This window comes from Muntiacus reevesi, chromosome 2 (assembly GCF_963930625.1).
Source record: "Muntiacus reevesi chromosome 2, mMunRee1.1, whole genome shotgun sequence".
NCBI lineage: Eukaryota > Metazoa > Chordata > Mammalia > Artiodactyla > Cervidae > Muntiacus > Muntiacus reevesi.
The window spans coordinates 50,964,675-50,990,080 of record NC_089250.1 but is presented as its reverse complement, the minus strand read 5'-3'; the positions used below and the strand labels follow the sequence as shown (position 1 = coordinate 50,990,080).

At 46.2% G+C, this 25,406-nt stretch overlaps 3 protein-coding genes across 4 annotated transcripts; 2 read left to right on the top strand and 1 right to left on the bottom strand.

Moving 5' to 3' along the window:
- The first annotated feature begins 6,214 nt into the window (after positions 1 to 6,214).
- Positions 6,215 to 6,796, top strand: C2H20orf141 (chromosome 2 C20orf141 homolog). Its single transcript, XM_065919157.1, has 2 exons — positions 6,215 to 6,480; positions 6,565 to 6,796. The coding sequence occupies exons 1-2, from the start codon at positions 6,215 to 6,217 to the stop codon at positions 6,794 to 6,796; spliced, it is 498 nt and encodes a 165-aa protein (XP_065775229.1).
- Positions 6,797 to 7,545: 749 nt separating this feature from the next.
- TMEM239 (transmembrane protein 239) lies at positions 7,546 to 8,001 on the top strand. The gene has a single exon (XM_065919645.1). It carries the CDS (start codon positions 7,546 to 7,548, stop codon positions 7,999 to 8,001), a length of 456 nt encoding a protein of 151 aa, XP_065775717.1.
- Positions 8,002 to 20,010: 12,009 nt separating this feature from the next.
- On the bottom strand, positions 20,011 to 25,382 carry PCED1A (PC-esterase domain containing 1A). Of its 2 annotated transcripts, none has more exons than XM_065921559.1 (8): positions 25,021 to 25,382; positions 24,582 to 24,747; positions 23,801 to 23,880; positions 23,454 to 23,692; positions 23,208 to 23,358; positions 22,844 to 23,090; positions 20,737 to 21,006; positions 20,011 to 20,391 (listed from the first exon to the last, which is right to left on the bottom strand). In XM_065921559.1, the coding sequence occupies exons 1-8, from the start codon at positions 25,219 to 25,221 to the stop codon at positions 20,144 to 20,146; spliced, it is 1,602 nt and encodes a 533-aa protein (XP_065777631.1). In that variant the 5' UTR covers positions 25,222 to 25,382; the 3' UTR covers positions 20,011 to 20,143. The 2 variants fall into 2 exon arrangements, with proteins under 2 accessions (XP_065777631.1, XP_065777632.1); XM_065921560.1 differs by having other exon boundaries at positions 24,582 to 24,726; positions 25,021 to 25,381.
- Positions 25,383 to 25,406: the final 24 nt, after the last annotated feature.

Sequence of the window (25,406 nt, the reverse complement as noted above, 5' to 3'; positions counted from 1 at the left end):
AACCATAGTTCTCTCTAATGACAAAAAAGCTTTAAAAGACAGGTTTAAAATCTGACTACAATGCAATCGACAAAGTAACTTGGTTACTGCTATGACATGTCACACTTTAAGATAATAACTAAAATTATGACTGATAATATTTTACCAGGACATATCAGATCTTTTTGAACTCTGTATAATTTCTAGAATATCTATATTAGTAAGATTTACCATACAATATAACCTAAGAAGATTTTTTACTTATTTGACAGCACTTCTCATGTACCTATAATATAATGAAACTAATTAGTTTAATATCTTTCTTTGGGATGCTGTAGGGGCCTTCTAAATCACCCTCAAAGTTAGCTAGAAGTCAAAAGAACTTCATTAGAATTTGATCTTAGGAAGTTCTGTCAAAAATATCAAAGAGTTTAGAGCACTCAGTCAGATAAGATCATAGGTCACTATGAAGCAATAGTTATTCACTCAGCTGAAGTAACAATAAAAGATTTCAAAAGCAAATACAGAACAAATCACTTAAAAGGTAAAGAAACTTATCAAAAGACAGTTCAACATCCCCAAAAAAACTTGTACTATGCATAACATTCTTTTCTTGGGGTCCACTTTCCACAAATCCTTCTTATCACTTTCTATAGTAAACACTGTATTCTCCTGTTCAGAAACAGACACCTGTAAGTCAGACCTATTTATTTTTTCTTTCACAAAATGCAATCCCATTCCTCATAACTTATCCCACTTTCCTTAAGCAACCATAAACTGTCCTTTATATTAGCATTCTGTAGATTGGTGAACATAAATACCAGTGATAATTTCTAAAAATTTTTGCTTTCTTAGAGAACACCTCAGAATGGTACCAACATATTAATTAATACTTCTAAACCCTTCACTTCTCTATAAAAAAGAAAGCCAGTGTTTAGTAATTACTGTTTTAGCATATTATTTCATTTGGAAATGGCCTAATTATTCAAACTTCTATTATTTAACCTAATTTAGCACAGCCCTAGAATTCAAGTTATCAAAACCTGGAGAAACTATTTTAGGTAGACATTCTTAAAGCATAATTATTCTTAATAGAGTTTATCTAAAAGCTCTTATCTCATTTACATTTTCTTTCCTTAAAAGTTTAGTCACATCAAATTTCTTTGTAAAGTAGACTCAATATCTGGCCCAACTGTGGAATATGATGTTGCCAGAAGCCAAATAGCCTTATAAATTTTGAGCCTCCCTTTTTGTCTAGGCAGTTTTAAATTCCATTATCTTTTGCTTAGCCTTATGTAACATCTCTCTATATTATTTAGTCCATTGTATTTCCCAAAACTTTATTTTTTTTTTATTTCTTTTTCCCAAAACTTTATAGTCTGGACAGGGGTCCCTGAACTTCGGAGGGATTAATCTCCTATCCCAAGCACTGGAGTCCCAGTCTACCCCTGCATTAGCTATTATCAAATGAACTCTCTTTTTGTTAACTTTGCTGCACCTCTTTCAATATTCAGCTTGTGCAAACTTTACAGTGACTTTTTCGGCTACCAATTGGAAAGTGGAGACTTGGTCAGCTAAAATGTAACTTTGACTTTGTAACATGGATAATTGTCCTTGCAAATCACATAATTCTTTAATTGTGACTTCTCTTCAACCAGTTTTAACTTGGTTTCCTGTACCTTATGGTAAGTAGAGAGGAGGATCCAGCCTCTCGGAACCAGTGAGGTCCACTCCTGTCCTTCTCAATTGGCACAAGCCAAACTGGCACAAACATTCAATAACTTCAAAAGATTCGGCCTGCTTTAATTTGAGGTCCCATTCTCACACAATCCAGTGGATATGGATTCATTCAGTAGCTAATAAGCAGTAAGGCAAATCTTCCCCTCAGGGAATGAAAACTTCATTAATCTTAACCTCTTTCTTCTTAAAGAGTGGCATTTTGTTTCACAAATCCTGCTCATAGCACCAATTTATGTTTTGCCCAAAGTTTGACTTCCGTTTCAGGTTTGAAAGGTTATGCACAAATAAACAGTCTCAGTATTTAAAAGAGAGGTGTTTAACTTAATTTCAAAGTACAATCATTAAAAGAAAAGAGAAATAGAAACCATAGAGAAGAGGAGCATCACATACATCAGCAAATTGGGCCGACCAACATCTAGATTTAAGCAGCGCATTGAGAAGCCCCAAGTAAAAGCAACGTGAAGTCCCAATTAGGAAAAAGTCCGGGGTAAGACTTCAAGCTGCTGTTTGGGGGGTTCCCACTTATAATCCCAGGCTGCAAACTAATATCATCATCAGTTCATGCAAAAATGCAGCTCTGGTCTTACTTTAATGTTTTTACAGAATGCAGCTTGTTTTATCTTGTGAGTCATAGTGAAAGTGAAAGTCGCTCAGTTGTGTCCGACTCTTCAAGACCCCATGGACTATATAGCCTGCCAGGGTCCTCTGTCCATGGAATTCTCCAAGCCAGAATACTGGAGTGGGTAGCCATTCCCTTCTCCCGGGGATCTTCCCAATGCAGGAATTGAACCTAGGTCTCCTGCATTGCAGGTGGAGTTTTTACCGTCTGAGCCACCAGGGAAGCCCATAAAATTTTTGTTAACTTCAGGCATGGTTGGCCAAACCTCTAGGAGCTCAAGATGTCCCATTCCCTTTCTTATCTGAAGTACTGCCTGACTTGCTGTGCTTGTGGGTAGGCACAGAATCTGAGCAGTGTCCAGGCAGGTCAGAAGCAGGTCAGAGGCCTGCTCTCCTGCTTCTGAAGCCTGAACAAGACTTCCTCCATTTTAATTTACCTACGGGACTCTCCTGGATGCTCCCCAGTGTGATCAGGTGGCTGGAGGCAGAGATGATAGATGACTTTGGTACCACAAGCTTAATATCACATGCCAGTTCTGCTGCTCATTTTGTTTGGGTATCCTTAGACAGTAATTTTGTCTCTGAGTTTCCGTTTTCTCATCTGTAAAATGGGAACAATAATGTCTTCCTTTCTGGGTTGCTGTGACGAAGTGAGATAATATGTGGTTCCTGAGGGCCCCTAAGTTAACTGGATGAACTAAAGATAGGGAAACAGCTTAATATAGTCCTCTTGCTCCCACATATGTAGATAGAACAAAACATTATCAAGAGAAGAAAGGAGGCTACGTCTCTGGCTGCACAAACTGAGAAGCAACCTAATCTGCTGCCTCTCTGTGCCTCCTAATCTCCTGTTCCTGATAGTCACTCTCCACTAAGTGCTCTCCTGTGAGGCAGGTGAGCGCTGATGGGGACTCTGGTGGCATCTGGATGTATCTTCCTACATGCCTCTCTCCCCTCACAACTTCCTGCCCCAGCTATCTCTCTTCTGTGCACCAATGTCTTCTAGAGCCTTGCTCCTCAGAGTGTGGCCAAGGATCTGCATTTTTAAAAAATTCCCAGAGGATTCAACCCCAGGAGATTCATGTGGGCTGAGAAGCACTAGATGGAGGTTTAGAGCAACTCCATCTAAAATGCATGAGATTCACGGCTTTCTGAGTTTGATGGTGTTTGATACTGTTACTGAAAATTTTATCTCAAGTCACAAGAGTATATCCACCTAACTTTAGGAGATTGGTATTTCATTCAAACTGGGAGGATATATTCCTGATCTCCACCATAAGACACTAACACTTATTTGCTTTAAAAAAAAAAAGAAAGAAAGAAAGAAAGAAAGAAATCATTTTAATCAAAATACTACAGAATATGATTTTAAAGGTACATCACATTTAGATTTCTAACAGAAGATTCTTCTCTATGCTTCTCTATTACCAGGTTAACCACTTTCAGTTTTTTATTTCTCCTTGTATTTACCTTTATGTTTCTATTGTTATTTCTTGAATATTTTTCCCCCTAAACGTTAAACTTTTCATTTTGTATTGGGGTATATTTCTTGGACTTTTATGTTTAGATTTTATCTGTAGATTTCCTGCTATGGAATTAAGGATTTAGCTTTCCTACCAGCCCTCCCCGCAACATACACCAAAATACACATTTTGGGGGGAAATATACATTTCCCCCTGCCATCTTCCCAAAAGAGCTTAATCACTAGAGTCAATAATCAGTTCTTATATTATGATCATGATTATTGTTCAATTTTTGTATTTCTTGGATTTAGCAATTATTTTATCATTTGCTTGGTTTTTAGGAAACTAGTTAATTCAATCCCAAAGCTTCCAAATGAACTAAATATTTTGCATATGTCTAAAAACAGCAGATAATCAGCTTTATTTTCTCCTAGAGACACCCCTCTGGAGTATCTGTCTTTTGATTCTAGGCTAGGGTTGCTTGCTTTCTTTATCTGGAAACATTGCTGACATCCCAGGTCTCTCTCATCATCCCTTTCCTGTTGTTAGCCTCACTTCTTTCCTAGTTTAGTTCATTATTTTTCTGAAGCACATCCACTAGTAGCTTTCTAAGAAAGAATGTATGCAAGATCAGGTTTTCGAGACCTTGTTTGACTTAAAGTGTCTTTACCCTCGTACTTAATAATCATGTAGACAGATATATGTTACTGCTGCTGCTGCTGCTAAGTCGCTTCTGTCGTGTCCGACTCTGTGCGACCCCATAGATGGCAGTCCACCAGGCTCCCCTGTCCCTGGGATTCTCCAGGCAAGAACACTGGAGTGGGTTGCCATTCTCTTCTCCAATGCATGAAAGGGAAAGTGAAAGTGAAGTCACTCAGTCATGTCTGACTCTTAGCGACCCCATGGACTGCAGTCTACCAGGCTCCTCCATCCATGGGATTTTCCAGGCGAGAGTACTGGAATGGGGTGCCATTGCCTTCTCCAATGTTCTGTTCAGTTCAGTTCAGTTCAGTTCAGTCGCTCAGTTGTGTCCAACTCTTTGCAACCCCATGAATCCCAGCACACCAGGCCTCCCTGTCCATCAATCACCATCTCCCGGAGTTTACTCAAACTCATGTCCATCGAGTCAGTGATGCCATGTTACTAAGTTGTAAATAATTTTCCTGAAAATTTTGTGGGTGTTGCTTTATTATTTTGGGCTGACTCAGTAAAAAGCAACCAATGAAAGCTCCCAAGGGCTGGTGGCACTGGCTCTATCATTGTTGAGCCCGCCATCACCAAATATGTCAAGGTCACTAGGCTTGAATCTCTGAACAGAGTCCCCTGGAGACAGGTATGCAGCAAGACGCTTGTTCTGTCTCCTCCTCTCCTAGGGGCTGTATGGCCACTGTCCCCCTACCTCTACCTCCATCAGTTTTCCTTCAAAATATGAGAACAAGGATTAAGTTCTCTCGATTATGACCCCTTTTCACTCTTGCCTCTCAAGTCACTAAACTGAAATGTGCTGGAACCTCTGTGACCATTTACAGATTATCAGTGGAGACAGGTTTCTTTTCCAGATCAATCTCTTCATACATGTTCATTCTTCTTAATTTCATTCTTGGAGGGTAACCTTAACCTCCAATTTTGGGGTTACTATATTGCAGCCCTCTTACAGTCACATTCTCTGTGCCATTTCTGGAATGCCAGTATCCAGAACACCTCCCACAAACCACACTGCTTCTAACACCTAAACAGTCCCTCCTGCCCCACCCCCATTTAGCAGGTCACGTGGTTACCCCACTCCAGAAAGCCTCAGGTTGCTTCTTGGCAGAGTCTATCCGTGCATTCCAGGACTGAAGTTCTGAAAAATCCCCCACATGAATGCCCAATCAGCCTGCTCTCAAGGGAGAGAACTGGGGACAGACAGGTTGAGTGACTTGCCCCTGGACACCTAGTCCTGGGATCCTGTGAGACAAAGAAAGTGGCTCTTCCTCTTTTGGTCAGCTGCCCAGGTGGTGATGGGGTTAGAATGCCTCCTGGCAACCCAGATCCCCACGGGCCCCTTGGGTGGAGAATTAGCAAAGACAAGAAGATGAGTCTTAGCTCTTAAACGTCAGACCTCCTTCTGGCTACACCACCAGCTAATTATGAGGCCAGGGCCAGCACTATCAACCCCCACCCCACCCCACCCCGCTTACCCAGGACCCCACCTGGCAATAGGTCACAATGCTCCAGCTGCTCAACCAACCAGAATGACTGACCGAAGTGGGAGGAGGTGAGGAGGGTTTGGTGAGTGGGTGTGTGAGGAGGGGGAGATTCCAAACAGTCCAACTCCCCACTGCCTGAGCCTACCCTTAAGGCCTGTCACCACCCCCTCCCATGCTCCCACTACCCCCCTTGCCCAGCACTTCCTGTAACCTCCACCTTCCTCCATGACGCACCTCTGCTTACCCAGGCCCGAAGCTGCTGTTTCTCCTACCCCAGTCCCTCCCAGGGGCATGGGTGCTGGGGAGGGATCAGCTAGTCCAGTGGGTCCATGTGTGTCCCCCTGGGGTTCTAGCTGGGCCCAGGTCCTGGACAGTGTCCTAGGACTGGGGGCACTGGGGTTGACAATTCGGGCCATCTTTTCCACAACTGGCCCAGCCTTGCTGCTGCTGCTGCTACTGGTCAGCTTCCTGGCCTTCGACATGCTCCGCCGGTAAGTGGACTGCAGCCTATAGGGTGGGCAGGTGAGCAAACCATCAGCCTCCCAAAGCCTAGCTGCCGGCCTTTCTCTCCCCAGGCCTGCAGGTCCCACCTGGTCACAGCACACACATCTCACAGGAGGCCAGAGTCAGGGGGCTGGCGAGGGTCCAGGGCAGCAGGAGGCTCCACCCACGGTGGCAGTCTCAGGACGACTCAGCCTCCAGGAGGCTCTGCTGCTGCTGCTCCTGGGCGCAGGGTTGCTCCTGGGAGCCCGCGGTGTGCCCTTGGCCCTGCTTGCCCTTGCTTTTTGCCTCCATCCTTGGACCTGAGTGCCCTCCGGAAATACACTGGCCATGCTGTTTCCTCAGGCTTCCTTTCCTCCATCCTAGGTTGGGAAGATGGGAGGATACTCCTTTATCCCCCCAGCCTGCATCTCGGGGGACCTCTGGCCTCACAATGTGGACAGTGGATACCTAAGTCTGAGTCTGAGGGCATCAGTAAAATGTGAAATAAGGGGCAGGGAGCCCAGTGCAGGGTATGGAGCCATCTCGAAACTTGTAAGTTGGGGGAGGCTATTCTGGCCTCCTCTGTGATTCTAGAGAACGTCTCCTGAAAGAATTATAAGAGAGTGAAGCAGGGCTGGATACAGGCCAGCAGGGAAAGGAGGGCTCCAAAGAGGGCTTTCCACAAGAAAACTTGAAAAACTACATCTGTGGACTCACCAGGCTCCCCTAAAGCCTGAAGGGTCCACGAGAGAAGCTCAGGGAAACCTCACACCCAGCAGTGGTCTCCCTCTTGGCTGGCCCCCACCCCGACCCGGGTCATAATAGGGCTCCTCTGGGGAGGGTGGGGGCACTGAGAGTGGGGGCTCAACTGTGGCTGCCAGGCTGTCCTGGGTGCGGCGGGAAGCAACATGACTTAGGTGGCTCTGCCCAGAGGTAAGACCCCAGTTCAAAGCCCCACCACACCCATGCTGGTCCCTCCTGATCCCTGCACCCGCACCTGCCCTGAGGTCCCAGGCATCTCCAAGGCTGCTCCTGCACCTGGCCTGGCCCTCTCCCTAGGTGCACCAACCACGATGCAGCAGCTGCGAGTGGAGACAGATGCCATCGGGGCCGGCGAGGGGCTGCAGCGCGCGGTGCCCTGGTCAGCCTGGGTCTCTCGGGAGGGCTGGGTGCGCTGGTGCATGTGTCACGTGCCCCCGAGCTGGATCCAGTGGTGGGCTACGTCCGGCTGGCGGCAGCCACTGCAGCGTGTGCTGTGGGGTCTGGAGGGGATCCTCTACCTGCTGCTGGCCCTGATGCTGTGTCACGCACTCTTCACCACCGGCTCCCACCTCCTGAGCTCCCTGTGGCCCGTGGCGGCTGCGGTGTGGCGCCATCTGCTGCCGGCTGTCCTGCTGCTGTTGCTCAGCGCCCTGCCCGCGCTGCTCTTCACGGCCTCCTTCCTGCTGCTGTTTTCCACACTACTGAGCCTCGTGGGCCTCCTCACCTCCATGTCTCACCCAGGCAATGCTCAGGACTTGGACCAATAGAAGGGCAACCCCATCCCGCTGCTTGTGTCTGTTGAGCCCTGGCCTAGGGCCTGAGGCCCAGGGGAGAGGGAGGGCAGTGGGACCAGGGCCTTTCTGTGTCAGCAGGCCCCCGACCTACAGTCTCTAGCTGGGACTGGGCAGGACTTGGGTGATATTGCTGGAGCTAGCAGGATAGATTGGCCTGACCTCTGGGCACCTCCCTCAAGCTGATGCTGTAGGTACTTGTTTGGAGGGCCAGAAATTTCGAGAAGAGATGTTAGGGCAGAAGGCTCAGCCATGAGCAGAGCTTGGCCAAGCCATCAGGAGTTTCCATGTGCATGTGCTGATGCTACTGGGGTCCCCTTAGCAGCTGGCAGCATCTTTTTCTTGCAGCTGCTCAACTGTCTCAGCTTTAGACTCAGAGCAACTTCTACCTGTATTTACCATTCCCCCCACCAACCGCCTCTTTTCACTTGCCCAGGCTCTAAAAAGGGCTCAAAGACAAAATGTAGCTGGGAGAGGACTAGCCAGAATCCTCATGAGACCTCAGCCTTCACCTTCCAGATGTTTCTGCCCAAGCATTCCCCACTCCCTAGACTTCCTACCTCCTGCCTCATCCACATCCCCAAGTCTGGGAAATGAGCCAACCAACACAGTGAGTTTCCCAGGGAGAACTTATTCTTTAAGACTCCTAAGGTTTGCTATGGAAAAACAAACAAGTCCCATTTCACCCACCTATGCAGTGTGTGACCTTGGCCAATTAATTCTTTTGAGCCTTGGTATTAAGTGGGTCCTGTCATGGAGCTGCTGTGAGTCAAAGGCAATAATATCTGTGTGTGAAGTACTTTGTAAAGACCAGAAAACTGTAAGATATTGTATGGAACTCTAAAGAGCAGAAAGCTTCTCTAGGCCTTCAGAGAAATGTTCTGTCCTGGATACAGTTTGGACCCTACAATGGTAAACCGAGGATGGATGAGTGTGAACAAGAGGTAAAAAGGTCATATGCCATGAAATCTCAAAATATGCAGGTGTTGAACTCTTCTGACTGTGAAATGCTTGGGGGGGACTTGGTGCCGGGAGATGGCTTGCACAGCCATGTGAGTGGGGAAAACATAGCCCACTGGTTTCTAAAACCAACCCAACAAACTGTTTACAACACCAGGAGAGCCTTGGAAGGTGGCATCCCTCGATGCCCAGGATGCTGGCTTTTCACATTTCAGCTAACCCTCCAGACAAAACAGTGTGTGATTAGTCACTACAAGTAAGACACATAATAGGTAAGACCCACCCACCTGACCCCCACCTAACACCAGGCCTCCACTTAATCCTTGACCCTCACCAATTCCTATCCAGTCTTGATCCCACTACACACATCACCTTAAAACCCTCGTTCCTATATCCCTCAACTAAAAGCCTCCTCTCCAGCCACCTAAATACTCAAGCCCTGTGAACCAACCCCTAGAACCCATGTTCATTTTTGCTAAAACCCATTCACTGTGGAGTTTCATAACCCTGTGTGCCACTGATCAGATGCTTTCAGTATCAGCTCCTGAAACCCCAGACACAGTCCTTCCTTCCTTTTTCCTTCCTGTTCTCCCTGAAATATGGCCTGGTAGCAAGGTCAAGGCAGGCCATGGAGGCGGCAAAGCATCATAGCTATCATGGGCTCTGGTGTATTAGCTCAAGCTGGGTTTGAATCCTAGCACTGCCACTTTCCAGTCCCACAGCTTTGGTAAAAATTGCTAACCCTTCTTGAACTTCATTTTTCTGTTGGTTAAAACAAAGGCAAGCACACCTGTCCTGGGGTACCCATGGGGCATCTGGTATGTGGGCAAAATTCCTGGACTGACTCCTCACACCACAAACTGTAGCTATGCTATTACTATTCCATTTTAGAGATGAGAAGTCAGGCACAGGATAGCTACTTGCCTATGGTAAGGTCAGGTTGTTTGAGTCCTAGTCCAGCCTGACAGGCTACTAAAGAGAAAGCAATGAAGGAAAGAAAGCCCTGAAGAGCCCAGGGCTTCTCAATGCCAGTTCTTTAAGCTCCTGTCAGAGATGAAACCCGGATGTCAATCTTGGGCCCATCACTAACATGGCTGTGCGTTGTTGGCCAGGGATATCACTCTGGAGCCTTGGGACCATTCTAATTGAGAGAGGAGGTTTTGGCCCAAACCAGACACACTGAGGGGCAGGGTTTTGGCAGGAGCAAGGAGAAAGCCGTCTTCCCTTCCCCGTGTAAACGTATATCTTCTACCCTCCTGTATTGCTGGTGTGAGGTAGGGTGGCACAGGCAGGCCAGAGAGCAAATGGGCAATACCTATCAAATTAGATCAACACATAGCCTGTGACTCAAAATGCTATGTGACACATAGCAACCCAAGAAGAATTCTAACAGAGGCCCAAGATGGTCTTGCTCCTCAAAGGGTGGTCCCAAAGCCAACAGTATCAGCATCACCTGGAAACTGACTACACATGTAGAGTTTCAGGCCTCACCCCAGGAATCATGAATCAGAGCCTGCATTTTTAACAAGACTCCCATGGGATACACTGGGCGAAGTTTGAGAAGCACTGCAGGTGAGGGAATATGTTGAAGGGATACCATCTGAGAATGGACCACTGTGGAGATAAGGCAGCAGTTAGAAGCGGTGGAAGTTATACAGATTGATCTTGAAATCCCAGTGTTAAGTGAAAAATAGCTGAACGAGAAATAATTCTTTTCACACAAATTTAAAATGCATGGCAGCAAAACCAGACATTAAAAAAAAAAAAAAGAATGGAATGGCCAACTCTAGAAGCAGGCAAATGGGAGGGAGTATACAAGTAAAGGGAAAGTGAGGAACCTGGAAGAGGGGAAAGAAAAACATAAGGTAGACAAAGTTTTTTTATGGTAGACGAAGTTATCCATTTAGACTTAAATCGCTTAATAATGCAAGCCTGGGGAGAATGAACATGCCGGAACGAAGTTCTAAGCCTTTCTATTTGGGCCAAGAAGCTGTTCCATAGGCCTGAGTGACCAGGGCTTCTTTGCGGGCCCGACCCTGCAGCATGCTCAGGTAAGGTTGGTGGAGGGGTGGGTGGGGATCCAGTAACTTCTGCAGCCTGGCCAGAAAAGTAAATCCGATCAGGCGGAGCATAAAGAACCGGAGCGGAGGAGGTGTCAGCCGCGAGGAACTTGCATCTGAGAAAGTGAGACAGGTTCCACAGCCGCACACGCACCGTGGGGGGCGCCTAGGAGCAGGAGCGCCGGGTAAGACTTTCTTCTGCCCCAAGGACCGGGAGCAATGAGTAAGAGCGGCCAGGATGCGGGAGGGTCCCAGAGGACGGTGTCACGGGAGCTGACAAAGCTGGGGGCGCCACTTCAGCTAGAGGTGTGAGTGACCACCCTGGTGGGAAAAAGAGTGATCCCTGGAAGGGGTCAGGGCGGCGCCGGGGAACCGCTCTGGACCTGCTACGGGGAGCCGCGAGGGGGCGCTCTGACCCAGACGCGGCTCTGCGCGCGCTAGAGGGTGAGCAGAGGACCCAGCTCGCAGAGTCTGTGGCCCCGAGCCGGGGCCGTGGGCGGGTAGGGGCGGTGGGGCGCGGGAGCGGGCGACTGGGCCCCGAGGGGAGGAGAAAGGGGCGGGGGCTGCGTTGCTCTGGGAGGTTGCGCCAGGTGCAGGGGCCGGGTAAGGGGCGCATAGGCTCAGGGGCACCGGAGAGGGTCCGGACAACGGCTGGAGAGCTCCAAGCTGGTGCGTTGACCGTGGAGGCAGAGTGCGGTGGGCAAGGGCCTGATGTTCGGAAGAAAATCCCAAGCCTGGCCAGAGATCAGAGGGCTGTGGGCACCCACACAGGGAAGTGCCAGCTATCCCCGTAAATCAACACCTTCCCTCCACCTTCACCCCCTCCCCGCCCCATCCCCCCGAATCATAGTCTGCAGACTCGTCGCCAGGCGTGCCCCCCTGGCGGAGACCTCCAGCTCTGATTTCGAAGAGTCGGACTTGGCTGCGTGTGGGACGGAAGCGAAAAGCAGGAGTGGGTGAACTGGTAGATCCTGGGGCCAGGAAGGAGCTTCTTCCACCCACTGTCTTCCCAGCGGCGGCTTCATTGACTACAAAATCTCTTTAACCCAAATCCCTAGCCTGGGTCCCCTAGCCAAAAACTCAGACAGAGCTCCTGAGAATCCTGGAGAAGAAAGGGCCCAATCTCATGAGCTTCACTGACCCCGACTGCTGTTCTAATCCTAGTCTATTATTCCATTCTTCCTAGGGTAAAGAGCTGTATTTTGTGAGGTTCTGTCAGGATCTAGATGTACATCAGCCCACTTTGGACAAGTCATTTTCTGCGGTGCAAACATCTCTATTACCTTTCAGATATTTTCATCTTAAAAATAAAAGAACTTAAGAGGTGTAGCTTTTACCATATTTTCTGGCCCATGTCTTCAAACGCCTAACCAAAACACAGTTTTAAAAAACTGATATGTGATACTGTATACTTAAAAATATTTGTAACATATATGAAAGTTGTAAAGTCCTCTAAGCCCAAAGATACCACATCTGTCTAAAAGCCAGAAATAAGAGGATAAGGACCTCTTTCTTCATGTTCATCTTCCGATTTGTACTGGAATTCCCAGATAATGACATATGGAAATACTGCTCACTGGTACCTTTGACTTGATCCTGATTTTGAAAGAACTGCTTCTAAGTTTCCACCATTGAGAATTACTGTAAAGTTTTGATAGTTCACCTTTACCCAGTCAAATTCCTTTCTATTCCTAGTTTGCTAGCAGTTTTGATAATGAGTGGAGGTTGAATGATAAAAATTTTTCGCATCTACTACAAAGACTATTTTGCTCAAAATTCTTCAAGCCAGGATTCAACAGCACGTGAACTGTGAACTTCCAGATATTCAAGCTGGATTTAGGAAAGGCAGAAGAACCAGGGATCAAATTGCCAACATCTGCTGGATTGTTGAAAAAGCAAGAGAGTTCCAGAAAAACATCTACTTCTGCTTTATTGACTACACCAAAGCCTTTGACTGTGTGGATCACAACAAATTGTGGAAAATTCTGAAAGAGGTGAGAATACCAGACCACCTTACCTGCCTCCTGAGAAATCTGTATGCAGGTCAAGAAGCAACAGTTAGAACGAGAGGTGGAACAACAGACTGGTTCCAAATAGGGAAAGGAATATGTCAAGGTTGTATATTGTCACCCTGCTTATTTAACTTATATGCAGAGTACATCATGCAAAATGCCAGGCACAAGCTGGACTCAAGATTGCAGGGAAAAATATCAATAACCTCAGATATGCAGATGACACCACCCTTATGGGAGAAAGTGAAGAAGAACTAAAGAGCCTCTTGATGAAAGTGAGAGAGTGAAAAAGCTGGCTTAAAATTCAACATTCAGAAAATGAAGATCATGGCATCCGGTCCCATACTTCATGGCAAATAGGTGGGGAAACACTGACACTCTTTATTTTGGGGGGCTCCAAATCACTGCAGATGGTTACTGCAGCCATGAAATTAAAAGATGCTTGCTCCTTGGAAGAAAAGCTATGACCAACTTAGACAACATACAAAAAACAGAGAGATTACTTTGCCAACAAAGGTCTAGTCAAAGCTATGATTTTTCCAGTAGTCATGTATGGATGTGAAAGTTGGACTATAAAGAAAGTTGAGTGGCGAAGAATTGATGCTTTTGAACTGTGTTGTTGGAGAAAACTCTTAAGAGTCCCTCGGACTGCAAGGAGATCCAACCAGTCCATCCTAAAGGAAATCAGTCCTGAATATTCACTGCAAGGACTGATGCTAAAGCTGAAACTCCAATATTTTGGCCACCTGATGTGAAGAACTGACTCATTGGAAAAGACCCTGATGCTGGGAAAGACTGAAGGTGGAAGGAGAAGGGAAGACAGAGGATGAGATGGTTGGATGGCATCACCAACTTGATGCACATGAGTTTGAGCAAGCTCCAGGAGTTGGTGATGGACAGGGAAGCCTGGCGTGCTGCAATCCATGGGGACGCAAAGAGTCAGACATGACTGAATGACTGAACTAAACTGACAAGGACTGTTTATTCTGCTTTATTCTGTTTATGTGGTGAATTAAATTTTTACGTGTCTTTTAATGTTAAACCATTACTGGAAAGCAGCACATCCTGTTTTCCTTGTTTATTTGGCTGCATTGCATTACTTTCGGGATCTCCTGACCAGGGATTGAACCCAGGCCACAGCAGTGAAAGCCCAAAATCCTAACCACTAGTCCACCAGCCACCAGTAAACTACCCTAGCTCCCTTTTAACTTACATATAATTCATACATTTTACATACAAATAAGTGTACAAGTATTGAGGGTATGGTTCAATAAATTTTTATATATTTGTTGGTTTGTGTGTGTGCCCAGGTAACTACCACCCAGATAGAACTTTCCCATTGTTCCAGAAAGTTCCATCATGCCCTTTCCCAATCAGTATCTCCCTCAAAATGTAATCACGATTCTGATTTCTATCATCTAGATTGTTGAAACCTATGCAGAATCTATGCAGCCTATTGTTGAAATTGTGCAGAATAAAATCATACAAAATGTACTCTAGTGTCTGACTTCTTTCAGGATTACATCTGTGAGATTTACCCATATCCTTGCATTTATCAGTATTTTGTTTTCCTTTATATCAATCTCATTGTATGGCAAAACTATTTTTTCACTCTTGCTGATGGACATTTGGCTTGTTTCCAAGTTTTGGATACTATGAAAAAACATTCTATGAATATTCTTGTGCAAGTTTTTTGGTAGATCTGTCTAGATCAGATCTCTTGAAGTGAAATTGTCAAATTACAGAAAATGTAAATGTTCAACTTTAGTAAATGCAGCCCAATAATTTTCAAAGTAAGTTGTACCATGCAGTGGTTCCACTACTTTTTTTCAGCCTATCCAGCTAATTCATATGGTGTTTACATTTTTGTTTCTTGTTTTCATTTTTGCTTGGGTGATTTCTGAGAGAAGGAAATAGCATCTTTACTCTATCACTTTCAGACTGTACAATCTCTCTCTCTCTTTTTTTTTTTTTTAGTGGCACAGCATACAGGATCTTAGTTCCCCAACTGGGGATGGAATCTATGCCCCCTGCATGGAAGCTTGGAGCCTTAACCACTGGACTGCTAGGGAAGTCCTTCTCTTTCCTTTTAAAAGCCAAGAATGCATGATTTGTTTAACATTCAAATATAATCAGTGGACTTCACCATATTATCAAACTGAAAAGCATACATGATTATTTCCATAGTCATAAAAAAGGCATTTGGCAAAATACAATATCCATTCCCGATTTAAAATAAAAACAAAACCTCTCAGCAAATTGGCAGTAGAAAGAAACTTTCTCAATTTTACAGAGGGCATCTATGATAAACCTACAGTTAGTCTCACACTTAATGGTGAAAAACAATATTTTTCCCTCTGAGATCAGGAACAAGACAAGCATGTCTGTTCTCACCATTTCTATTTAACATTGTACTGGATGTCCTAGCCAGGACAATAAGGCAAGAAATATAAATAAAAAGCATACAGATTGGAAAGCAAGAAGTGTCTTTATTCACAGACGACAAAATTGTCTAAGTAGGGAATCCTATGGAATCTATCAAAAAGCTACCAGAATAACCGAATTTAGCAAAGTAATGTGTACATGATTGTAGTTATGATACAAGGTCAAAATACAAAATCAGTTGTAGTTTTCTGTACTAGCAGTGAATGATCAGAAAAAGATACTTTAAAATCTTTCTTACAATAAAATAACGAGGGACTTGGGGGTATCTGACAAAAGATATGGCAGATCTATACATGGATAACAACAACATATTGCTGAGAATAATTAAAGAAGACCTAAAAAATGGAGAGATATATCTTGCTCATTGGGTTGGATGACTCAATATTAGTAAGATCTCAAGTGTTCCCAAATTGATCTATGTGTTAGATACAATCGCAAAATCTCAGAATTTGTGTAGAAATTAATAAGCTGATTTTAAAACTCATTTGGAAATGTAAAGGTCTTAGAATAGTCAGAATAACTTTAATAAAGAAAAACAAATTTGGAAGACTAACACTACCTGATTCCAAGACTTATCATAAAGCTATAGAAATCAAGGGAGTTGGTACTGGCATTAAGTTAAACAAATATTAATAGATAAATGAAACAGAAAATCCAGATATAGATCTACATGTAATACACACATGATTTTTTACAACAATGTTAACAGAATTTAGTGGAGAAAGCTCAGTCTTCAACAAATGGGCTGGAACCATTAGATATTCATATGCAAAAAAAGTGAATTTCAATTCATACCTTATACCATGTACACAAATTAATTCAAAACATATCATAGACTTAAATGTAAAACCTAAAACTATAAACCTTCTAGAAGCAAGCAGAGGAAAATAGCCGTGACATTGGGTTAGGTAGAGATTTCTTAGATATGACACCAAAAATATAATTCATAAAAGAAAAATTGAATAAGCTGTCCTTGACTAAAATTAAAATGCTCTGTTCTTCAAAAGACAAGCCACACTCTGGGAGAAAGTATTTGGAAAATATATATCTGATAACAGACTTGGATCCAAAGTAAAGAACTCTCAAAGCCCAGTAATGTTTTTAAAAGGGGGCATGGTGATGAAGAACAAATAATTTAAATAGAAACTTAACCAAAAAAGACATATAGATTGCAAATAAGCACAGGAAAATGTTCAATATTGTTAGTCATTATGTAAATGCAAATTAAAACCATACCTTCCCCCTATTAGAATGGCTAATATTAAAAAGATAACTGATACCAAGTGTCATCAAGGATGTGGAAGAACTTCAACCCTCATACACTGTCAGTGCGAATGTAAAATGGGACAACCACTTTGGAAAATCATTTGGTAGTTTCTTAAAAAGTTAAACATACATCTTCCATATGATCCAGACATTTTATTCCTAGATATTTCCCCAAGAGAAATGAAAGCATATGTCCATACAAAGATTCATACAAAAATGTTCATAGCGGCTTTATTTGTAGAGTCAAAAACTGAAAATAGCTCATGTCCCTCAACAGGAAAATGGATAAACATAGATATTGCATATAATGGAATGCTACTCAGCTATAAAAAGGAATGAACATGATATGGATGAATTAATTCCATTCATTGGGCTGAGTGAAAGTAGCCAGATGAAAAGAGTATCTACTGAATGACTCCGTTCATTAAAGCTCTATGAAATACAAATTAATCCATAGTAACAGAAAGAAGATCAGTTAGTACAAGTTGCCTATGGATGCGAATGTGAAGATGTAGGAGGTTGTGAGGAAGGGCTTCAGGGAAGGATTATATAAAGGGAAAGTTTGATTGTGATGACAGTTTCATGTTGCATACATGTCAAAATTATCATATTGTGCATTTGAAATATGTGCAATTTACTGTCTGTCATAATTCAATGAAGCAGTTTAAAAAAGTTTAGATCCATTTCCCTGCAATCAGAAAGAGTTTATCTTTCACCAATGTATATGGTAGATGTACTTAAACACTAAAATGAACTCAACACACAGTGCATGCAATTAACTGGAGAATGTGACAGAAAACAAGTTATCTGCTTTTGTTAGGAGACCTCTAATTGGGTTAAAGTTGTTGTTGTTGGGGTTTTGTTGTTTTTAGTTTTTGGCCACACTGAGAGGTATGTGGGATCTTAGTTCCCTGACCAGGGATCAAACCAGGGTCCCCTGCATTGGAAGGCAGTTCTAATCACTGGACCACCAGGGAAGTCCCTGGGTTAAAGTTTTTTGAAAGAAACAATTTTCCAAATTTCTTAAGACTTTTCTCCCTTGAAAAATAAAGGCTTGTGTCACATGCTGTGCTGGTGCATCTTTTAACCCTTTCAGGAATATCTTGTTACGGCAAAGCAAAGAATATTGGAGTCACTTTTAAAAACCAAGATTCCATGAATGAGAGGAGGTCTATGTACACTTTTCTTCTTAAACGATTTGTCAGTGAAGTTTGAGTTCTGTCATGCTTGACTAGCCTACATACTATGTGCCTACATACTGGAGAAATATAAGCTTTTGTTTTTACAGTCTCAAAACAAAATCCAGGAAACAATTTAAATTCATGTAATGACTTGTATGCAGCTATTTTTGAAGTTTCTTATTTCCCAGTCACAACTTAATAAAAAATTTGTTAATAGAGGAGTCAAGTGTACTATGTGCTTACATGACAACAAACTGAAAATAATCTATCCCCATTTTATCCTTACAATAGATTTCAATCTATATTGGGATGCTGAGGACAAGGTTATAAAACCTCACTGTGCAGCAATGGGAGCCACAGAGCAAGATGGGGTGAAAACGTAAGACGTAGAGGTAGATTGACAGGGACAGTCTCAAAGTGCTCACAGTGTGTGTGCCAGACTTGGGATGGGGCTGGAAGGGAGTGGAGAAGCCTAGATAGAGGAGCCTGGCAGGCTACAGTTCTCGAAAAGAATTGGACACAACTGAAATGACTTAGGACGCACACAAGGTTTTCTTAGAGAGCAGGATGGCAAGCAACAGAGAGGGCTCTGTGAAGCTGGGTAACTCATATTATTTTCTTCCATAAACCAGTTGAGGTATACAATTTTCCACAGCAACACCGAGAAGCCCCAGCTTCAAAGGTGTAAAGAAAAGGGTTTTGTGCCAAGGAATAAATGACTGAACAAAAGATTTGCCAAACTGATGAAAACAAGACAAAAAAAGTTTTTGCAATAAAAATTATCTATCTTCCTAACAAGAGGCTTTGTTTCACTTTTGTATGTTCTCATCCACTTTCTGTCTACATCAAAGAAAACAAAGCTCATTTTAAGCACTCTCATTAAGTCTCAGTAGCCCTGATGACATGACATGGTACTCATGTTGTCTGTACCAGTTTCCCCAGCACCAGTGTGTGTTAATTTAGTAGATTCCTTTCATTTGCACTTAGTAGTTACCCATCAAGGATCAACACTTCTTTGGTCTGCTACTTCCATTTGTGTAAGATGTTACATCCTTTGACAAAGTAAAATTTCAATAAAAAGTAAGGAAAGGTAACACAGTAATTCTGCATCCTCTTCTCCAGCCTATTCTACCTAAGGATTATTTAGTGAGTCTGCGTGATTCCATATTTTCCTGCTTCATATCACTTACCAATGTACTGCCATGCTTCAGCCCCCACCTCATATTACACCCAACCCAGGGTCAAGATCAACTGTCAAAGCTGAGATGCTGTACTTTTAAAAAATTAATTAATATGGCTGTGTCAGGTCTGAGTTGCACGTGGGATGCAGGATCTTTAGTTGCAGCATGAAGTATCTAGTTCCCTGACCACAAACTGAACCCAGGCCTCTGCCTGCATTGGCAGCATGGAGTCTTAGTCACTACCATCAGGGAAGTCCCTGAATTCTTTTAATTTTCTTACTAAGTTTGGCACAGCTCCCTACTCCCTACTCCCAACCTTGGAATTCTCTCTCTGCTCCTCTTCTACTGCCACCCACCAAATAGTTTTGTGTTCACTTTGCTACCACTGCATATTCTATCTATTAAGTAATGGTTTCCTAATCAGTCTCCCACTTCAGCTTGGGAGCTTCTTGCTTAGTTCCAAGCACTTTCGAGTGTCTACCATGAGCCAAGAAATTGTGCAAGGCAAGGTTGGTATATCTCTAGGAGTAGGGGAACGATGAACATACATATGAATGGGTGAGACTAGTACAGGTGAGAACTAGCCAGATTCCAAACTCCATATAAAATACTGACAGTTTCAATTACAACTCAGCCTTCGACATTTCCCAATCGCAAAGAGTTGCTGACAATAGGTAACCCCTCCAGGGTCTCTGTTAAGTACACGTGTGTTCTGGTAGGAATACAATTGAGTGTGTGAGACAGTAGGAAAGATGCATTTAATGATTTCTAAACAGTGTGGATTGAAAGCTCGGAGGCTGGAAGAGAACTCAGAGGTAGGCTCCCAACTCTTAAGATCACAGATCAGAGACTCCCTCCCTTTCACAAAAAGATGTCACTCTGTTTTTCCATGCCTTTATTGGTGACAGCAATGGACAACAACGTCAGGCATAGCAGGTGCCACACCAACACCTGGCGTGGCAAACAGGCACTGCAGGGCCACTGGCATACACAGCCCAAACACAAGAACCAGTCTACCCCGGCCATGTGCCCGAATGGGCCTGAGGCCGGCTATTCAGTTTGTATGTGTGGATCAGTCTGTCTGAGTGTCTTGGACGCTGCCTGCAGGGCGCCCCCATCCTCGGCACATGGTAGGGGCTGTTGTGAACACAGCGTGCCATCCCCCGGTGGACGGCCAAGCCCCGGTGCTGATCATGGGGGACAGGGCTGGGGACTGGAGGAGGCAGGGGGCCAGGCACACAGTTCACTCCGGGGCCACATCCTACAAAAGAACCAGCCATCATCAGAGCGGGCTTCTGGCCACGGTGAGCGCAACTCTGCCTCAGGCAGTTCTGGTTCTTCAGGGTGAGTTGCTCTGGCCATCAATTCCCCCATCTACAAAATGGCAATACCACTTCCCACACTGCCAAGTCAGGAAACTGACAATCAATGAGCTAATTCATGAGTCTACAGACGCTGTTCCAGACTCAGCTGTGACAGAACCCAATCCCGGGGGGACACAAGGGGTCCCTGACGTCTCTCAGCCCATCTGGACACAGGAGACTAGGTTGAGGGAGGTTCAAGGAGAGGCTGGAAAGGTGTGCTGGGAAGTTGTGGGGACACATACCGAAGTGGGGTGGTATCGAGAAGTCTTCCATTGGATTAAAATTGAAGAATTCACAGGGTGGGAAGGGCTGGCCTGGGAAAAAAGGGGGTTCCTGGGGCAGAGGTGGAAACAGAGGAGGTATGGAAGGCTGAGGAAGAGGGTAGGGAAAAGGCATGGGAGGAGGTAAGGGAGAGGGCGGGGGCAAGGCCGGCTGCTCGCCGAAGTCTGAGGGCTGCCCCTGGCTCCCCTGGAAGAGATGATCCGGCTCTGGCCAGTCTTTAATCCATGGGTCTAGAAACAGGATGGTTGTTTTAGGTAGGGCTGGGAGCCAGGTCGCCCTGAACTCTGGCAGCCTACACTTCCAAACCTTAACTTTCTCCTCGTGGAGAACACAGCACCCTCTACTTCATACTTAGGTTTCCTCGTCCCCTCTCTTTTCAGGCCAAGCCCAAGCTATGCTCCTTCTTCCCTGTGTCTCAATAGTCAGTGGCTCTGTCTTTGTTCATGATCCCCTCCAGTCTGACCTCATGATCCCTTCCAGTCTTCTCCCTCTATTGCCCAGCTTGTCTATCTGTCCTCTCCTAGCTCTTCCTCAAAGACCAATAACTATGTTTAGTAAGTCTCTGTTAAAAACAAAGATCCCATCACTTCCTTTTCCCAGCAGGTTTGGGTTCCTTTCACACTTCCTCCCACAAAGAGTATTTTTGCCCAGGCACCATCCCCTTCTCAACTATTCACTGCCTCTTTTAACCCTACTCCACTCCTTCAATACTTTTCCTTCAAAAATGTAACCACTTCCTCACTTCCTAACCATCACATGACATGGCCAAAAGCCTCTCCCCTCCCTGAAAGTGCCTCTATCCTTATCTCCTTTTGTTTCCTCCATCAGTCTCTCTTCTCTTCCAACTCCCAAACAGGGCCATTGTTTTGCTCTTTCTGTCACTGTTCACATTCATGCCCTTAGCGGCCATCTCCCTGCTGTGCACCACTGACTCAATTTACTCAACATTTCCAGAGTACTTCAAAGAGGTCTGCCCTCATCAAACTCACCAACTCATCCTTCCACCTAACTCTTCCTTTTGATGTTGCTATTTCTGGGGCTCCAAACTGGGTTCAGAAGACCTGACACACAACAAACTAGCCTTACAACCTTTAGAGCACCCGTTCCTCTGATAGAGATAAGTTCTCCCAACTGATTTAGATGAGATTTGTGTGCTAGTTGCTCAGTCGTGTCTGACTCTTTGAAACCCTATGCACTGTAGCCCACCAAGTTCCTCTGTCCCTGGGATTCTCCAGGCAAGAATACTGGAGTGGGTTGCCATGCCCTGCTCCAGGGGATCTTCCCAATACAGGGGTTGAACCCAGATCTCCTGCATTGCAGGCAGATTCTTTACCATCTGAGCCACCAAGGAAGATGAGATTTAGTTCTCACCTAAAAAATCAAAGAAATTGGACCATTATATGATCAAAGACCTAATTCACTTTCCTGATACTCCAACTCCAGGCTAAAAGTGATATTCTTGGCCTCTCTGTCCTCACATCTTCTAGTGCCACTACAGCCTTCTAACATGATTCACGTCTCCAATTCAATAAACACCATCCTGCAGGTACCATATACACAGCTATTGTGCTAGATACTGGGGCTGAAAGGGATGTATTATCAACAACTGAGGCAGGCACTTTACCCTTACATGACATGATCCAGGTGAGAAGCAGACATGAAACAATCATCCATGATGTCCCCTTTAAAAGCAGACAGGAACTGAGGGTTTAACAGTCCCTGCCAAGGGGCTTTGTTGCTTCTACCACTCTGCCTGAATTGTCTTTCCTCTGCTTCTGCTTTTTGATGCCCCACATCCACTCCTATCTAAAAGTACTCCCTTTCTTTTCCTGTTTATCTGTAGCATACGGGTTTTTTGACATATTGCCTTATGTACTCAATACTCATTTGTGTGTATGCAGAGGTGACTACAGGGCTAGACCAGGGGAAGGAAAGCACACTCAGGATTCACAATGGTCCTTCAAGGGACTCTACTCCCCTTGAGGATCTCTGTCCTGCTGTTTATGAGCCCTATGCTCTGAGGGCCCTCTTTGCATCACTACCCTCCCCACTTGTGATAGGGCTCACCATGGGGATAGTCACGCTTGGGCAGCTCCACACCCCAGGCATCGGCCACATGGGTCAGAAGCAAATGTGAGAGGTGGCGGTGGGCATGCTGGTCCCAGTGGACGCCATCCCGGTGGCGGTGCCGCACTGCATGCCGAAAGTGAAAGTGGAGGTCTAAGACGTCGAAGCAGTGGTCCCCAGCCAGGGTGGCACTGTAGAAGTTCCCTTCAACCACATCCCGCCGCAGAGAGCCTGCCAGGGGCTGGAGCTGAGTGAGAAAATGCAGCATCTCAGAGCCACGGAATGATGCAGAATCGGGAGGGAGGGTCCTCTATCTACCAATCAGCTGCCCCATCTTCTATCCTGAGGCACTCCAGTCACTTGCCTCAGGCAGGAGGAACCCCCCAGTGACACGCTCTCCTAGGGGCATCGCCATGTTCCACACCAGCAGGCAGGAATCTGGCAACACCTGGTCCATGCGCACAAACACTCGCTCCAGGTTCTCTCGGTAGCTCTCCATCGGGCAGCGGCCATACCTGTTGGGGAGCACAAAGGGTGGGCAAGAACACAGGGGTGGGTGGCCTCTGAGCCATACCTCCACCCCCAATCAGTACTCTCCCCCCGCCCCAACCTGGAGAGATCCCAGAGGCAGGAGTTGATGATCACCAGGTCCGGGGCAGGCCCATATGTCAGCTCCTCCAGGACTTCCTCGAGGTACTCGGAGTAAACGCGGGTGAGGAAGTAGAAGCGTACAAGGTGGTGGCCAGAACCCGAGCAGAACTGGCGGACCTCCCGGTACTGTGTCCCGTTGTGCAGCTCGCCCAGCTGACCCCCAGCGACCAGCTGGTCCTGTTCAAAGCTCAGCTCCCCCTGCCCACCCCCCCACCCAGCTGGTCAGACCCAAGCCAGGGAGGAGGCCCCTACCAAGCCAGAGTCTGTGCCCGCCCATCACTGGCATGGCCACCAAGCTTCCCTCACCTTGGCTTTCAGCTGGGCAGCTGTGAGCAGTGAGTCTTTCTGGAGGAGAAGCACCAGGTCTTTATACACAGCCCGCTGGACTGAAGGGAGACAGAGATCCTGAGGCTGAGGGAGGCCTTACCCCACCCCCAGCTCCTTCCAAATCCAGGCCTCTTGCTGAGGTGGCCCAACACCACCTTTGTGGAGTATTGACTTAGAGGTATGAGAAAAGGTGAAGTTAAAAAGTCCTGGCACTGACTTTGTTCCTTCCAGGTGTATACCTTTCAGGTGTACATAGCGACCTGGCAGACGTAAGCTGGCCAAGTCACCCAAGAAACAAACAACACAATACACTGCTTCCATGAGGACACTGTGGGGGTCTGTCAGGAAGAAAAATGCTGAGCAAGGTGTGGGTGAAAAGCCTGACAGGCTACATCTGTCAGGACACCTGTGGAAGGCATTGGGGAAATAAACCTTCTGCACTGGAACCGACTGGCTTCCCTTGTAGCTCAGCTGGTAAAGAATCTGTCCACAATGACGGAGACCTGGGTTCGATCCCTGGGTTGGGAAGATCCCCTGGATAAGGGAAAGGCTACCCACTCCAGTATTCTGGCCTGGGGATTTCCATGGACTATACAGTCCATGGGGTCGCAAAGAGTCGGACACGACTGAGTGACTTTCATTTCACTGGAACGGACTGGGGATCAGGAAAGAGGTTTGATATGGAGACAAAACGTCTCCAGATGCAGAAAACAGACAGCAGGTGCGGGCCCAGGAAGTGTGATTCTAGAAGGGCACTCACTTGAGTCCCCCAAGATGACCACGAACTTGTTGTGTAGCAGCTGCTGGACTTCCGAGGCCTGGAAACGGACCATGCTGCTTCGCTGCGGGCGGCACGGCTCTTCGTTCTCCAGACAGAAGACCATGCTGCCGCCAACAACGACGGGCTGCAGGGAAAGGCCACTGAGCTGCACGAGGGAGGGGACTCAACTAGCTCCAGGGCCCACTTTGGAATAAAGGAGCCCTGCGCTGGCCCCTTTCAAGCTACTCAGGGATACAGGTACCAGGTGGCGGCAGCAGAGTGGGGTCCGTGGTGGCGGCAGCCTCTGTTATACTTGGCAGAGTGAGCCAAGGCCCGCGAACCTCCGGGATACCCTGCCACTTCCCACGCGGTGCCGCCCTGCCCCCGCCACGTGCCGGCCGCCGCCCCGCGCATGCGCGCGCTCACTCGCGCCAATTACCGAGTCCCGGGGCTCCGAGTCGTTCACCAGCGACTGGGGCAGGCCCGCACACGCGTGCGCGCGTCGCCTGCAGCGGGCTTCGGGCCTAGACTCATGTTCCTGTGCCCGAAGAGCTGGTCGCTTCAGCACTGCTCCTGCCTCGCAGAGCTTGTGCGTCCCGGTTAGTGGTCGGTGCGCAGCCCGTCGCCCAGCTCTCTCCATGCGTGAGTCGCGGACGCCCGACGACGCCTCGGGCCTCCCCGCCCCGGGCGACAACGCTCACAGCTCGCACTTCCGGTCACTCATGTCCTGCCCTGCCCGACCCCCCAACGTCCGAAGGGACAAGAAGGCAGCGCCGGTAGCCGCCGTAGGGAGCAGGAGCCAGGGCCGAGCCCGCCCCCGTGTGG

Excerpts from the sequence above, each read along its gene's own strand:
- TMEM239 (XM_065919645.1), top strand. The coding sequence starts at position 7,546 with ATGCAGCAGCTGCGAGTGGAGACAGATGCCATCGGGGCCGGCGAGGGG.
- PCED1A (XM_065921559.1), bottom strand. The coding sequence starts at position 25,221 with ATGGAGAGAGCTGGGCGACGGGCTGCGCACCGACCACTAACCGGGACG. Across the intron at positions 23,693-23,800 it reads CTGCCCAGCTGAAAGCCAAG|GGGGAGCTGAGCTTTGAACA; the intron begins GTGAGGGAAGCT and ends GGGGGTGGGCAG. Across the intron at positions 23,359-23,453 it reads TGCCTCTGGGATCTCTCCAG|GTATGGCCGCTGCCCGATGG; the intron begins GTTGGGGCGGGG and ends GCTCCCCAACAG.
- C2H20orf141 (XM_065919157.1), top strand. The coding sequence starts at position 6,215 with ATGACGCACCTCTGCTTACCCAGGCCCGAAGCTGCTGTTTCTCCTACC. Across the intron at positions 6,481-6,564 it reads GCCTTCGACATGCTCCGCCG|GCCTGCAGGTCCCACCTGGT; the intron begins GTAAGTGGACTG and ends TTCTCTCCCCAG.